This window comes from Leptopilina boulardi, unplaced genomic scaffold (genome assembly GCF_019393585.1).
Source record: "Leptopilina boulardi isolate dan_hultmark-lab unplaced genomic scaffold, ZJU_Lbou_2.1 LbouV2_262, whole genome shotgun sequence".
Classification (NCBI taxonomy): Eukaryota; Metazoa; Arthropoda; class Insecta; order Hymenoptera; family Figitidae; genus Leptopilina; species Leptopilina boulardi.
The window spans coordinates 664,524-680,421 of NW_026137821.1; the positions used below are offsets into that span (position 1 = coordinate 664,524).

The 15,898-nt window shown below is 27.9% G+C and overlaps 1 protein-coding gene across 1 annotated transcript in view; it reads left to right on the plus strand.

The window, feature by feature from the left end:
• The window catches only part of LOC127281037 (clustered mitochondria protein homolog), a 154,770-nt gene extending 139,380 nt beyond the window's left edge, over positions 1-15,390 (plus strand). The window contains exons 16-17 of the mRNA XM_051304520.1: positions 11,477-11,602; positions 14,352-15,390. Of these exons, the coding sequence (XP_051160477.1) occupies positions 11,477-11,602; positions 14,352-14,978 (753 nt within the window). The 3' untranslated portion in view covers positions 14,979-15,390. The remainder of the gene's footprint in view (positions 1-11,476; positions 11,603-14,351) is intronic.
• Positions 15,391-15,898: the final 508 nt, after the last annotated feature.

Here is a 15,898-nt window from a genome sequence, read left to right on the forward strand (position 1 = left end):
CATTTATCGCAAAAGATCCACTAATTTCTATGAGTTTTCGATCGTGGGAAATGTCTGAATATCCTTTAATTCCGTCAAGTACAAGATTCATGTGGCAAATAAAATCGTCAACACAATTAGAGAAGCCTCGATATGTGATTGTTGGATTCCAAACAGAAAGAAAAGATAAACGTTAAAAGTCTGCCTGTTATTTCGATCACTGTGACATTACAAATATAAAACTCTTTTTGAATTCACAATTATATCCTTATGGAAACTTAAATCTAAATTTTAATCAAAATCAATATTCTATACTTTATAATATGTATGCGAATTTTCAATCTTCTTACTATGGAAGAGATTCTAAACCCATATTGAAGCTTGAAACTTTTAAATCATTGGCTTCTCTGATTTTTATTGGTATATAATAAATTTTAAATACTGTAACGGAATAAATTAATTTATTAGTTTTTTAAAAAATAAAAAAATCGAACGAAGCGAGTTACACTCGCATTAAAACCGAGGGTTCCGTATCGTTAAACCTAAAATTTAAGGGCGTTAAAGTATGAAGGCAGGTGGAAAAATTCCAATTTTGCTTAATTTTTCCTGTAATGTGAGTATGAAAACACATAGTTAGACACATAGTCACATATAAGGAAAATTAGCAGTTTTTCCTTGAAAACGCTATGATAATCAAGTCCAATCATGCTCACTATATTTTTCTTGTAATCTATACGTAAAAATACGTAAATATGTATAAGTTTGAAGCCCATTAGATAAAATTTTCTTCGTTTTTTAAAGAAAATTCATGATTTTTATCGAAAATTATCGGTTTTTCCTAGAAAATGCTATGATAATCAACTCCAATCGTTCTCGCTATATTTTTTTTGTAATCTACACGTAAAAATACATAAAAATGTATAAATTTGAATCCCTTAAGATAAAATTTTCTTCTTTTTTTATTCGAAAAATCCATGATTTTTTCTAAAAATATGAGTTTTTCATAAAAACAATATGATCATCAACTCCAATCGTGCTCGCTATATTTTTTCTGTAATCTATACGCAAAAATACGTATGTATACCAAATATGAACTGTCTTGGCCAAATAGTGTGTGCTATGTAAATCGATCCAAATCATGTTCGTTAAATTTTTTCTTGTAATTTTCACGTAAAAATACATAAATGTACCAAATTTGAGCTCTCTATATGAAAAGATGTGGCCATCAGGGGGGGGGGTAGGTAGTCATTTTTAGGGATTTTTCGTAAAAATTCATGGTTTTTCCTTGACAACGCTATGATAATCAATTCATATAAGATTTGCTATATTTTTCCTGTAATCTACACGCCAAAATACATATGTGTACCTAATTTCAGCCCTCTAGATAAATTTGTGTGGCCGCTAGGGGGGTTACATGCCTTGCTTCACTAGTCTCATTAATAGGGTTCCCCCTTCGGGTACGGAATCCTAAAAAACGCCTTTTTATTGCTTAACCTACACCCTTAGTATTAAGACTAATAATGAAGGTAAAATAAGAAAAGAAACAATTTTTTATATAAATTTATACATTTATTTTTCTTACAGTTTGAATATTTACAATTTTATATTACAATTATTTTTTTTTATATTTTATAGTCTAATAATTTTTTTTCATATAACTTATATTCACATGCGCACGCAACTTTTCATTTACCATCTCTATTCTTTTATAAAATTTGTGGTGAAGGGCGGGACGGGGTGGGTTATGTCAAGGACGGAATGTATTATAAAAATATATTATGTATTGAGAATGAGTAACTGTATGAGTATATATAGAATTGAAATTTTAAATTCATTGCGTAGAAGGTGGCGCCATCTCCTAGAAAATTCTAGTAATATCAACTCAAAGTGGTGACCAAGACGGTGAAAGGGTGGTGGTAAGGGGTGGTGGGAGGTGATCAAAAAGGGTTAAGGGGGGCGCCTACTTTAGAAGTTAAAAAACTGCGTATATTTCATGAATTTTTTTCTCAAACACATTTAAATAAATCGATGCGAGATTTAGTGTATGTTTTCTTATATATTTAAATCTTTGAAATATAATTTTTTGATTAAATGAAAATAGAATTTAATAATAAAATAAACGCCATATATATAACGCCTCGCTGCTGAAATTTTCTCATTGCGTACAACCTAGGGTCCACAATTCTTATCTAAAACAAAAAAACAAAATTTTTTCTTTAAATATACATTATTGCCTTCTGTATGAATTAAAAGATTTCAATAGAAAGTAAAAACTGACATTTTTACATGACTTTTTTAAAAAAAATTTAATTTTCGCCAAAAAAAATCTCATTTTTTCTTTAAAAGAAAGCACTAAATTTAACTCTATCAAAAACAAATTTAGTTCATACAGAAGAGACACTTTTTATCTTTAAAACAAGCCCAGGTAGACCTTAATCGGTTGAATAGATTTTTGTCTATCATGTACGCAAACTACAAAAACAGTGTTTTGAGAAAAACGAGTTTAAAGATTGAAAAACTGTTTATTAAAAACTTACGGCAGTCACAGGCCTCGATGAACGACAATTTTTTTATGGGTAGCTCTTGGATAAGGCGACATTTTACTGATAAATGGTAATTTTAATGGTAGGTGTAATAGTAGATAAGCGCAACAAATTATGAAAAGTATTAGAGACCGCGAGTGGAGTCGCGCGCCAGGCCACGCGCTTTATTGCGTTCTACAAGCTGTAACTCGAAAAATACTTTGTATTTTGACGTAATATTTTAAGAGCATATTCTCTGATAGTTGTACTTTCAGTTAAGACAACTTTTAAAAAATCGATTTTTTTGACCCGATAAAGTAGGCGCCCCCCTTAATATGCAAATTAGGGCGTGGTGGGTGGTGAACAAAAGGGTTAATATGCAAATTAGGGGGTGGTGGGGGCCAAGAGGGTTCAAAAGGGGGTTCAAGGTCAAACTGTTTTAGAACCGGCACAGCGCTACTACTCGAGTGGCCACTGAATAAACTATGATAAAATACATTATTTTACTATTTATTGCTTTATTTTTATTATTTTTGCGTTATGTTATAGTAAATGTGCAGAATAGCGAGATTCATTGTATTGAACAAAATCATTGCTCCAAAATTTTAACCCGAAATCATTTTTTATTTTAGAGAAAGTTTCAAATCACAAAAAAACGACCTTTGCCCACATACCCTTAATAGAATTGTCATTTAACATAAATTCTACTTTGCTAAATTTTTAAGACAAAGAATTTTTATTTCACCGATACTTTATTTGACCGAAGTTTCAGTTATCCGAATTTCGTCAGATAGAATCCTAGACATTGGGCCCAACATTTTTCTTCAAATAAGTGAATTTAAAAGAATCGCGGCTTATGGGATTTCTGGGGTAACATATTAGAAATTCGAAGTTAATTTTCGCATTAGGCCTAGAGTTCAAGTTTCCATACTTTTTGAGCAAAATACATTCTGCGTGCTAGCGCTAGAGACACGCAGCGCCACACAAAAAACGCGATAACTTTTTTGCTAATTGCGATCCACGAAATTTTAAAACGGTTTTCGAATTCTTATGAAATTCCCTTTCCAATAAATTTTTGATCCACATTTTACGATAACGACAACATGGTTTATTTCTTAAATAAACAATTAATTTTGCAATAACAATTATTAAAAATCAAAAATTTTCAAATTTTCAAATTTTCAACTAAAACTATCATTTTCTGTGTAAGTATACCAATTTTTATAAAGATCCGTTCACTTAATTCTAAGATATTTATCTTTTAACTTAAGACTACAAAAAACTTCAATTGTTTATAACTTTGAGAAATTTAATTTTTTTGAAAAATCATTTGAGGCTGTATTTGAGGCTATATTTCCAAGCAAATAGAGTATGATTTTAAATAAAATTATAAAACATTGAATATTGGAATAATACTTTGTAAAGTTGTGTTAAACATTCTTACAACTTTTTTAATGGTTATTATCAATTTTTTTAGTTTTAATCATAATCCTTGGCGGAATAAAATCACTCAACGTCCACTTTGTAAAGTAGACATTGAGTGGACATTGGGTAGAAACTTGGTAATTCGCAAAAATAAATGTTAAAATGACAAAATATGAAAAAATTTGAGTTGCAAAAGGTAAATAAATATCCAGAGACTCAATTCTAGTAATAATTGCGTTAAATAAAGCATTAAATATTAAAAAATTAATATAAATTGTGCAAAGTAACTTGTCATGCTTACATTCCATTGGTTTTTTTAAAAATATTTTCAATAAATTAATGTAAAATGACGTATAACTTTAGACATAATTTCAAAAAATTGTTTAATTCATCAAATTGATGTATTTTTGAGGTTAATTAATTAATAATAATAAAAATTATATTTAATTTCAATAGTGTTGTGAAATACTATAGAAACTGAATTACCGACCACATGTGATAATAAAAATTTCCCTTTCACGGTAAGTAAAGTTATAGTTATGCATAAATACGTGGTTAAATTACTCATTCCTAGGGCTAAACTATGTGCAAATTACAGCCCGATCCGATCAACTTTTTTTTCACTTAGTTCGCTACAGGAATTTTACCCCATTTATAATATATAGTCGCGTCCTGGCATCAACTTAAAATAACGATCATCATGTCATATTCAATTCAAAATCTATATTCCAGCAGAAGCATATTCAAGGTGACTATAGTGACATCTAAGTATTTATGCATAACTATAACTTTACTTACCGTGAAATCGAACTTTTTATTATCACATGTGGTCGGTAATACAATTTCTATAGTATTTCACAACACTATTGAGACTAAAAATAATTTTTATTATTATTAATTAATTAACCTCAAAAATACATCAATTTGATGAATTTAACAATTTTTTGAAATTATGTCTAAAGTTATACGTCATTTTACATTAATTTATTGAAAATATTTTTTAAAAAAACAATGGAATGTAAGCATGACAAGTTACATTGCATAATTTATATTAATATTTTAATATTTAATGCTTTATTTAACGCAATTATTACTAGAATTGAGTCTCTGGATATTTATTTACCTTTTGCAACTTAAATTTTTTCATATTTTATCATTTTAACATTTATTTTTGCGAATTACCAAGTTTCTACCCAATGTCCACTCAATGTCTACTTTACAAAGTGGACGTTGAGTGATTTTATTCCGCCAGGGATGTTTTTATTATTATACATTTTGTTAACAACAAAACAGTTTCATTTTTTAAAAGAATTAAAATCTTTTAACTTTAGCTCCAATCATAGAATAATAAATTTTTAACTTGTTTTATGCATTCTTACACCATTTTTAATGGTTTTTATAATTTTCTTAACTTCTTTTTTACACCATTTTTAATGGTTTTATAATTTTAACATCTTTTCTAATAGTTTTACTTTTTTCGCAATTGTTTTAATAGTTTTATTCTTCTTTGCAACATTTTTAATAGTTGTAATTTTTCGTAACTTTTTTTAACTGATTTCGGTTCAGTTAAACTAGTTTGAATTGATTTAATGCAGGATTTTTCTATTAAATTATTTTAAAAAATTTTGCCTTTGGAACTTAAATATTGAAATAAAGAGTGTACATACTGTATCTTTTCTTTACTAATTACAATTAGAAGAGCGGGACGCGTTTTTAACAAATGGCAAATGGCATTTATCAATTTGGCAAATTCAATCTCTAAAGTTAAAATATGTGTCCTGAAGCGGTGAAGGGTATTTGAGTTGCTCTTTCATTTCCAAAAACTAGAAATTATTTTTTTCAATTAATTTTTTATTATGAACATTCAAACGTAGGCATCTATCGCGTATTGCATTTTCTGGATCATGTGTGAATGCTCTTCCTATAACGTCAGCATTTGTCGATTTTAATTTTCTTATATGAAAAATGATAGTTTTTAGTTGCTGTTTTATTTATTATTATTATTATTTAATAAAAAAGACCGAACTTAAAAAAAAGTAAAAAATTTTTGATTTTCAAAAAAAGGGTCAAATTTTGAATTGTTTGAAATATTTTTGCCCTATTCGAAAGATCAGGAAAAAACCTTTCGAAAACATATAGGTCAAATTTTTTTTCATCTTTTAAACAGAAAGATGAAAAAAATTTAACCTATATGTTTTCGAAAGGTTTTTTCCTGATCTTTCGAATAGTGCAAAAAAATTTTCAAAAAATTTAAAATTTTACTCTTTTTTTAAAAATCAAAAATTTTTTTACTTTTTTTTAAGTTCGGTCTTTTTTATTTTTGTATTTTTTTGAAAGTTAAAAATGTGTATTTTCACCACAAAAAATATTAAGATGTTCTTTATTTGTGAAATATTTCATTTTTTAATAACATTAATTAGTTAATTAATTAATTAATATCTTGAAAATAGCAAAATAGGACTATTTTTTGTGGTGAAAATACACATAAAAATATTTTACATAATTTTTTTTTAGTTTTGCTATAAAAATTAAAAAATTATGTCAAAGTATAACAAAAATTCAGCGTAAAACAGAATAGAAAATTTAAAAGAAATTACATATTTTAACATTTTCAATATTTTAAGGTTCGTTCCCGGTAAGAAGCGAATAATTGAAAAGAATTCTGAGTTCCAATTCTTTTGAATGGGTGAATTTATGTTTTTATTCAATTCCTCGATGAAGAAAAGAAATCTATTCTTCTTAATTGACTTGGTCAAAATTTGTACTCTAAATTATACATATAACTTGACGCAGTTAATTTTAAAACATAGAAATGCCTCATTTAATCTCCACATTTTCTATTCCTCTAAATGCGCTCCAAATAGCCTGACATATAGTCAATTTATATAAATAACCACATATCACCATACATCACTTTTCATATTTCTTATTCTTTTCAATACGCTTTGGAAATTTTGAAGCTGGCGATTGAAAGGAATAGACATTTAAAATTTACTCTTCAAACATTTAATTTTTTTCTATTCGCTGCCAAAAAGTATGAAAATATAGAACTTTGCGCATTAAGAAAAATAAGAAGTTTGAATTCTTTTCTATTGACTTATCTGTACTGGGAATAGAGAAGAATTGATTTTTTTGATAGTTCGATACCTGAGTGTGAAACTGTTCTATCTCACAATGAAAGTAAATAAAGTGCTATCTCAATTGTTTTGTCTAACCTTTTTTGCAATGTTAATTGTATAAAATTTCTTGAAATAATGCTTAATATTACTAGTAAAATATATTATTTACATAATTCTTATGTATTTTATTCATAATAATGTTTTAATTAAACATTATTACCGAAAAATCAGAGCAATAAAAGTTGCAGAGAGCGGGTTAGTCCAAAAACTGAGATATCACGTTATTTACCTTCACTGTAAGATAGAACAGTTTCACACTCAGGTATCGAGTTAGATCTTCACTGGGGAATTGGGTAAAAACACTTAACCTAACTTTCAGCTGATCGAATTATCAAATTCTATAATGTAGAAATAAGTGAAATGTCAATTCATGGAATGATAATTTTATTACAGACAATATTTCATAAACTTAAATTATCCGATTTATATCATACATTAAAAAGCATGTTTCATATTTCTTATTTATCATAAACTTAATACGTTGTAATTATTATTTAGCAGAATTTCATTTATTTCGTTTCACATCTTAACCTAAAGTGTAAATGTATGAATTGTAATTTAACCTCAACGAATTTTCAATGAAAATGTAATTGAACTAATTTTCAATACACGAAATTGTTACACGATATAATTGTTAATTCTCCGACTTTCGTTTTTTATATAATTCACATTACATCGAATTCTTATTTATTCGAATCTTGGCGCGCTAGAATTGTGAATCGTCCTAAATTCGAAATAACCGAAAGTTGAAATCTTCGAAAATCAAATAATTGAATGAGTTTCCCATTCCTAACAATTACACAGGAATATTGATAAAGTAGATTCCTTTGTTGCTTATTCCTATATAAATATCCAAGATATCATATGGGTCAGCCTACTGACTTTCGTCCAATAGTGGTTGCGACCATATTTTTAAAAAATCTAGTTTTAATACATGTGAAACTAGATGATTCTACGACTTCATATAATTCAAATAATTAAATAAAAGAATAAATGATCAAATATATAAAATTATTTCTCACCTAGCGCGACCGTGTTCAGATTTGCTGGGGCTCTATTTGAAAAAATTAAATAATATTAATTAATACGCGGACGCCAGATAATTTTACGAATTTATAAAATTAACACAAGATCTCAAGGAGGGTAGCGTTGGGAACACTAATAAAAATAATATAAAATTAATCAAGCGACTTCCAGGAATTTCATATTTATTTAACAAAATCAAAAAAGAACATTAATCACTTACTTGATGTCGATCGAATATCGACTCTTGTCGTGATAAAAATTTAATATAATTTTCAGAATATCCGAATGACAATTACGTCGAACGATTTGCACGTCACACAACGTACACATACAATAGTCGAACAAAGGGACATAGATTTTTAATGGTGTTAATTAGTTGCTATTAAAATCTCAGAAAGGTGTTTTGCTTCATTTTGGAGAAATAAATTTTTAAAATTTTTCACTTAAGAAGGTTAATTATAAGACTTATAGTTAACTGAAAAATTTCACACCGTTCCATTCAAATTCAACGAACATTGTTATATTAAAAAATTAATTTAAAACATATATAACTGAATATTTATAATAATTTACAGTTTTTTTACTTTTAAATTAATGTTTCTTTAAATATAAAATTTCTTTATTAATATTTTAATTTATATTACAATTCATTGACTTGCTCCTAATTTTTTTCTCTTTTTATAGGTTTTTTTAGTTTCTGGAATTATATTTTTTTGGTTTGAAATAAGATATTTAATAGGATAATTTTCATAAAATTTACGACTAGTTTGGCTTTTAAACAAATGAGAGACTTTATTTATATAAAATTTGTACATAATATTTTTTCAATCCAAATGTTTTCCCGAGGGGGAATTTACTCAGGTAGTCAAGTGTACACTCTTCCTGTAATACTTATGTAGTAACGTGTAATAATGCGTTATTACAGTGCTGTAATAACGCAAAAAACTCTGTAATATCTCTGTAATAATGTGTAATACTCTGTAATAACGTGTAATACTTAGTAATAAGGGTAATATGAGGTGTAATACCGGTAGTCAAGTGTACACGTTTTTAACTAGTAAATTCCCCCTCGTGTTTTCCTAAGAAAAATAAAATTTAATCAATAAATATTAATTATTAACAAATAATAATGACAATTATTATTAATTGCAATGATTTTCTGAAATTAGAGATGTTGATAAATAAAAAAAAATTTGATGACAAATAAAATTTATTTTTAAATTACAAAAAATCACATACATAACATAATGATATTTGAATGGGAAAAATTAACATATATCGGAGTCGTAATCAGAGACCCCAAAGAAACATTTTCAAATCAAATTTATGAGAAAATTATATATCGAACCATGAATGAAAAATTTTTTTGCTATCGAAATTCAGGGATTTTTAAAAAAAAGTTATGAAAACATCGTGCAATTTTTTAATTATATCCCGTGTAAAAAGATTCTCTGGAAAGTGCCCCCTGTAAATTCCTGTGGAAATTCCATAGAATTTCTATCAAGATTCTACGGCATATCCATGGAATTTCCAGTTAAAAATTTTGCTGAATACAACTGCGTGACACAAAAAAGTTTATATGAATTCGTAAATTTACATATTTTGAGAATTTTAACATAAATAACTTGAAATGTCAAAGAAATTTTTTTTAATTAAAAGGTCCCCAGAAGAAAACATGCTGCGTATCTAAAATTAAAGAGTCTCGAACTCAACTCCTCCAAAAAATTCATGTTTCACGGGATTTTAAAGAAACTTTGAAAAATATTAAATGTTGATTAGACGTCCTAGTAAACCTTCTGCAAGGATTCAGCGTTAAAATTTCAAGTTGCCTATGTTAAAATTCGCAAAATATGTAAATTTGCGAATTTACATAAACCTTTTTGTGTCACGCAGTTGTATTCAGCAAAATTTTTAACTGGGAATTCCATGGATATTCCGTAGAATCTTGATAGAAATTCTATGGAATTTCCACAGGAATTTACAGGGGGCACTTTCCAGGGAATCTTTTTACATGGGTATGCAAAAAACATTGTAAAACAATTTTTTAGTCATTTTTTGACATCATATTTAGATAGAATACACTCTAATACATAAAAATATCAGAGTTTGAATTCAGACCAAAAATTCAATGCATTCTGGCGTTAATGGGTTAACCTTAACCCTTTGCGTCATGCTAAGTCTTTCAGAAACCAACCTACTATTTTCTAGTTTTAAAATTTACAAATTGATCGGATTGACTTGAAACTAGTTACTCGGAGGTTTTCGGAATCGCTGATCATGAATCTGAAATTCGTTTTTGAAAATTCAAAATAGCGGATCCAATATGGCCGACAAATTTTGAAAAATTTACCTGATCCGTTGAAAACTCGAGGATTTTTGCGGAATCAGGAATGAAAGCAATTGAGGGTTCCGATCAAATATATCGACCAACGCTCGGAAGAACGCTCTATTACCAGTCAAGTAGCAGTGAGAGCCTCTGGGCGGCTCACTGCTACCTGACTACCATTAAAGCGATCGTCCCAGCGTCGGTCGAGTTATTTGATCGGGACTTTCCATTGAAAATCTGTGCTTCGATTATCAATTTGGTTTGTACGTGTTTGTCATTGCGAAATGAAAAATATTACAAACTAATTTTTAATATATTTATCTGACATATTGGATACTTTTTTAATTTTTTAAAACCGACTTTTGAGTTGTAAGCAACGAATTAGAAAACTCTGAGTAAGAAGTTTTAGAGGAATTTTGAAAAACTAACATCGGATTCGTAATCAGCGACCCCGATAACCTCCAAGTAACGAGTTTCAAACGAATCTGATAAATTTTGTATGTCTGTCATATTGGATTTTTTAAACTGATGCATGTTTAAGAAAGTTATGTGTATTAAAAAAAATTGTTCAATTTTAGAAAACAGTAACAAAATTTAAGCCAAATCAAAGAAATAAGTCAACGCTATATTGGAATGGCATGGACACCCCCATATACATGTTTCTAAATACAATTTTTGATCTGACTGTATTGTTTCTAACTGATTGAGAACTTTAAACATCCAAATTCCGAATTATTCTAGATGATTTCGGTCTAATATTCTTACTGGACTAAATTCGAATTTCTTGCATACAGATTATTTCGAACTCCTTTTGGATTCATCTTTTTGTGCGGGCGATTTCACGGCTTTTCATATTTTTTTCTGCTTTCTGACAATGCATTACGATTTTTATCCTGGGTCAAATATTTTTGTAACGTATCAGAAATTATGACAATTTATCAATACTTGAATATTTTAAGTTTAAGATTTAATCGGATTTAATAAATGGAATTTTAAAAATGTTTTCTTCTTTTGTGCAGATTCATTTGGCCTTGTATTCATTTGCCAATGGCCATGTCTCAGCATCTCTAAGATTATTGTACCGAGCACGATATCTTGCACTTTTGATTTGCGGTGAAGATCATCCTGAAGTGGCATTGCTCGATGTAAGTTATAAATTTTTTATTTATTTCTGATGTAATTATAGTTTTACATAAAATATATGAAGTAATTTTAAGCATAATGGGAAGAATCAACTAAATTATTAAGAAAACTTAAAGGAAACATTTTGTAAAATATTCTTATAAAAAACTCCATTTTAAAGGGTTATATCACTTTGACCGCATGAAAAAATACTAGTTTTTTAAGAATTTGTTTTAAAGAAAGGAAATTTTTTTAATAAAATTAAAATACATAACGTTATTATGCTACAATTAAACTACGAAAAAAAATTTTAATTTTTTTTTAATTGCCTGTTAAACAGGTGATTTAGCGGAGCGCTGCAAAAATCGATGGTCTTGAGGTGTCCCAAATAAATCAGTCCAGATTTGTTCTAATATAAAAAACCAAAAAGCATTAGTTTCTGTAGCCTAAAATCTAAAGAAATACGTAGCCGTTTTTAAAAATATTTACAATTTCTGGACAACATTAAGTAACGGAATTTTAATCCAAAATACATATTTTTTATTTAATTTGAAGCCATTTTGGCAAAAACTCGGCTACCGCATGACCATCGATTTTTGCAACGCTCCGCTAAATCACCTGTCAAACAAGCAATTAAAAAAAATTTTTTTCTAAATTTTTTTTGTAGTTTAATTGTAGCATAATAATGTTATGTTTTTAATTTTATTAAAAAAATTTTTCTTTCTTCAAAGAAATTCTTGAAAAACTCTTATTTTTCATGCTTTCAAAGTGATGTAACCCCTTAAGCAAAAAGTTGAATTCTAAATTTCGCACAAATACGAATTTTCCATTAAATATTATTTGAGAATCCTTATCTCTTACTTTTATTCCAGAATAATTTGATTTTTAAATTAATAATAGCTTTTTAACGAATTGATTATGTGTACTAAAAGGTAAAATAAAAATGTGACGTGCTCTGAAGAAAGGGACCTAAGTAGCAAATACAGATCTCTTTATTGTACTAATTTTTCCGACTTACTTTAATAAAAGGCGATTTTTTCGATTTATTTTATAAAATAAAAAAATAATAATAATAATAATAATTTACAAAAAATTATTTGATTACACATTTTTCTTATTTGAATAAATTTAATTTGAATGCATAATTTTTAACTTCATACTTTCCGCTTCAAAAGGTACTCAAAATAAAATTTCTATCTTTGAATTTTACCAGCGAAACAATTGTGCTAACCTAAATCTGTGAAACTGATACAATTTTTTTGAGTCACCCAGTAACTAAAAATTTTTTTAACTGAATGTTAAAATTAAAATGTATTAAAATTTACTTCACACCACTCGCGGCTGGGTTCAAGATAGTTAATTTTCTTAAGTTTTGTCAGTCGATAGAAGGTCGATAGTCTTTATTTGTTATTATAAAATATTTATTAATTAAGTTATAATTTAATTTAATCTCATGTAAGAATTAATCATATAGAAATTTAAGTGGGATGTCATGTGTGGATTTCACTGTTTTATTTGTCCATCTAAGATACCAAGTCGGAAATTATATGAGAAATTATGTAGGAAATTATATGGGAAATTCCAATATACATAGATGTAGATCATCATAGTTCCACTCTTACGCTGCCAGATGGTGATAATTTTTTTTCTCACAGTTGAGATCAGTCTTGAATACTATAAAAGCTGAGACTCTAACTCAGAAGGTGTATTGCAAAGCACAATTATTTTTCTTTTCAGATGAATTGCAGTAATATTATTTGATTTTTAATTAAATAATTTTTAATTTTTATAAATTGCCGTCTGCCAACTGAAAATTCCTATATAAAATCCTATATTGTTTCCTTTATATAATTCTATATGAAATCTTAGATATAGGTATTTCAGAATCTACATGAAATCCTATATGATTTCTTATGTTCAAATCAATCATATATATGATCCCACGTGAGGATTTTTAATATGATTTCATGGCAGATTTTTTGTAATAATTTTTTATTCAAGAATCGAAAAAAGATTTGATCTATGATTTGATATAGGAAAATTTCTGGTTAAGGATTGAGCAATGAATTTTAGTATGTTTTTTAATGATAAAACACGAAGGAAATTGACATAAGAAATTGAAGGAAAAAATGGGACCAGAAAAAATTGTAGGATTTCACATAGGAATTTACATAATTTATTACTCAAGAATACGTTTATAAAAATTTACATCGAATCCCACTTCAAATCATGTCTCAATTTCCTATATGATTTTTCATAAGATCTTATATAGTTTCTTACATGACACATAGGATTTTATGTGGATTTTAATATATGAATTTATGTAAGATTCGATATAAGATCCTACATGAGAATTTTCAGTAGGGGAGACACATGCGCCTATGACAACATTCCAGGGACGAAACGAATATTGAACGTCCCCTGAAAGATCTATTAATAATTAAAATTTTCTAGAGAGTCACAATAAAGATTCCTGTTACAAGTGTCTCAATTTTTTTTAACCATTTTAACTTCAAATTTTGACAAAATTCTAAATTTATAAATAATTTGCATAAAGCAGATATTTTTTAAAAATTAAAAATTTTTATAACTAATTTGTCTCAATTTTATTTTTTGCTTCTTAGGTCCCTTTCTTAAGAGCGCGTCACAAATGTATTACAGTAAAATATATAATATCTTTTATAGAAGCAGTTTAAATTTGATTTACAACTTTTATGATTGATCTTTCTTGAATATGTGAAGAATAAAGAAGAATAAATTTTTATTTTCTAGAGTAATATTTCACTGATCCTGCACGCCGTTGGAGAGTACGAACTTTCCCTTCGATTTTTAGAGCACGCTTTATCTCTAAATCTTCGCTATCATGGGTCTCGTTCATTGAAGGTTGCTGTGTCTTATCACCTGGTAGCACGCACGCAATCCTGTATGGGAGACTTTCGTGCAGCTCTCAACAATGAAAAGGAGACGTACGCCATTTATAAACAGCAATTAGGCGAGGAACACGAAAAAACCAAAGAGAGCAGTGATTGCTTGAGACATTTAACTCAACAGGCTGTTGTTTTACAAAAGAAAATGAATGAAATTTATACTGGGAAGTCCGGTGTCAGTCTGCCTCCAATCCAAATCCAACCACCAAGTATGGGTTCAGTGCTTGATATGCTCAATGTTATCAACGGTATTCTTTTTGTGCAAATTAGTCAGCAAGATATTGAAAACTTCAAAGCTGAAATAGAAAAACGACAGAAGGAGCAAACACCAGATGGAACTATAAAGGCTATTGAAAATGAGAAGAAGGAAGAAACTGCGAATGAAGAAAAGATCACTGACATCACGGCTGATTCTAAATGCCTAGAGGAAATGAAAACCTCAGTAGAAACATCAGTTGCTGCTGAAAGCTGAACTTTTTTCTAATGTAAACAAAAAGCCATATGTTTGTTTAATGTCCTAGTCTCAATATTAATGTTTGCGTCGCTCCAAGATAATGAGTTTGGGGAATACACTCTCGCCCTTCTGCAACGCTGTCACTAAGTGCAAATTATTCTCTAAGTGCCACATCGTTGAGTATTCTTAGGAGTTGAGACAACGAAACACAAAGCAGAGTTTTGTTTAACGATCCTACAAAACTGTTAAGTGTACGCTCTGATTTCAGCCCTAGTCTTAAGTCCTTCCTCTTACAATTATCAACCAAAATCTTTGCGACTATTAAAAGTTTATTAACATTTTATCCAATAATTCATTGTTTCATTTATTATGTTTTAAAACTTTAAACAAGCAGTTAGAATTTCAAATAATAAAAATTACATACAAATTATTCATGATATTTTCAACCAGATTTACAATATGTATTCTTTATCTGTTTGATAATATTTTGTTTTCTTGGTTTTTTAATTAAGTTCTCTTAAAATACATCAAATTCAAATTTCAAAATTTTAGCGAATTTTTACAGCAATCATCTTTTGTATAGCAGTTTTTTCTTTTATTAGGATTTTTTTCATTATAGAAAATTTCAAAGTGTCGGGGAATTTTTTTACATTTTAACGTAGTTTTAGAAAAAATCATCATTTTTATTTCTTATTCCAGAATTTTTAGACATATTTTTTTAAGCAATTTGTAAAAATTTATATTCTAAATCGTGAAAAATTAAAATTTCTTATTATTAGAAACTTTTTTGAATTTTCAAAGAATATTTAAACAAAATAAAATTTAAATAGTAATTAAAGTCATAAGTTTTATTATTTACTATATGTTTATTGTTATAAACTTTTTTTTATATGTTTGATATTATATAAATATATATATTTAAAAAATTATAATCAAAT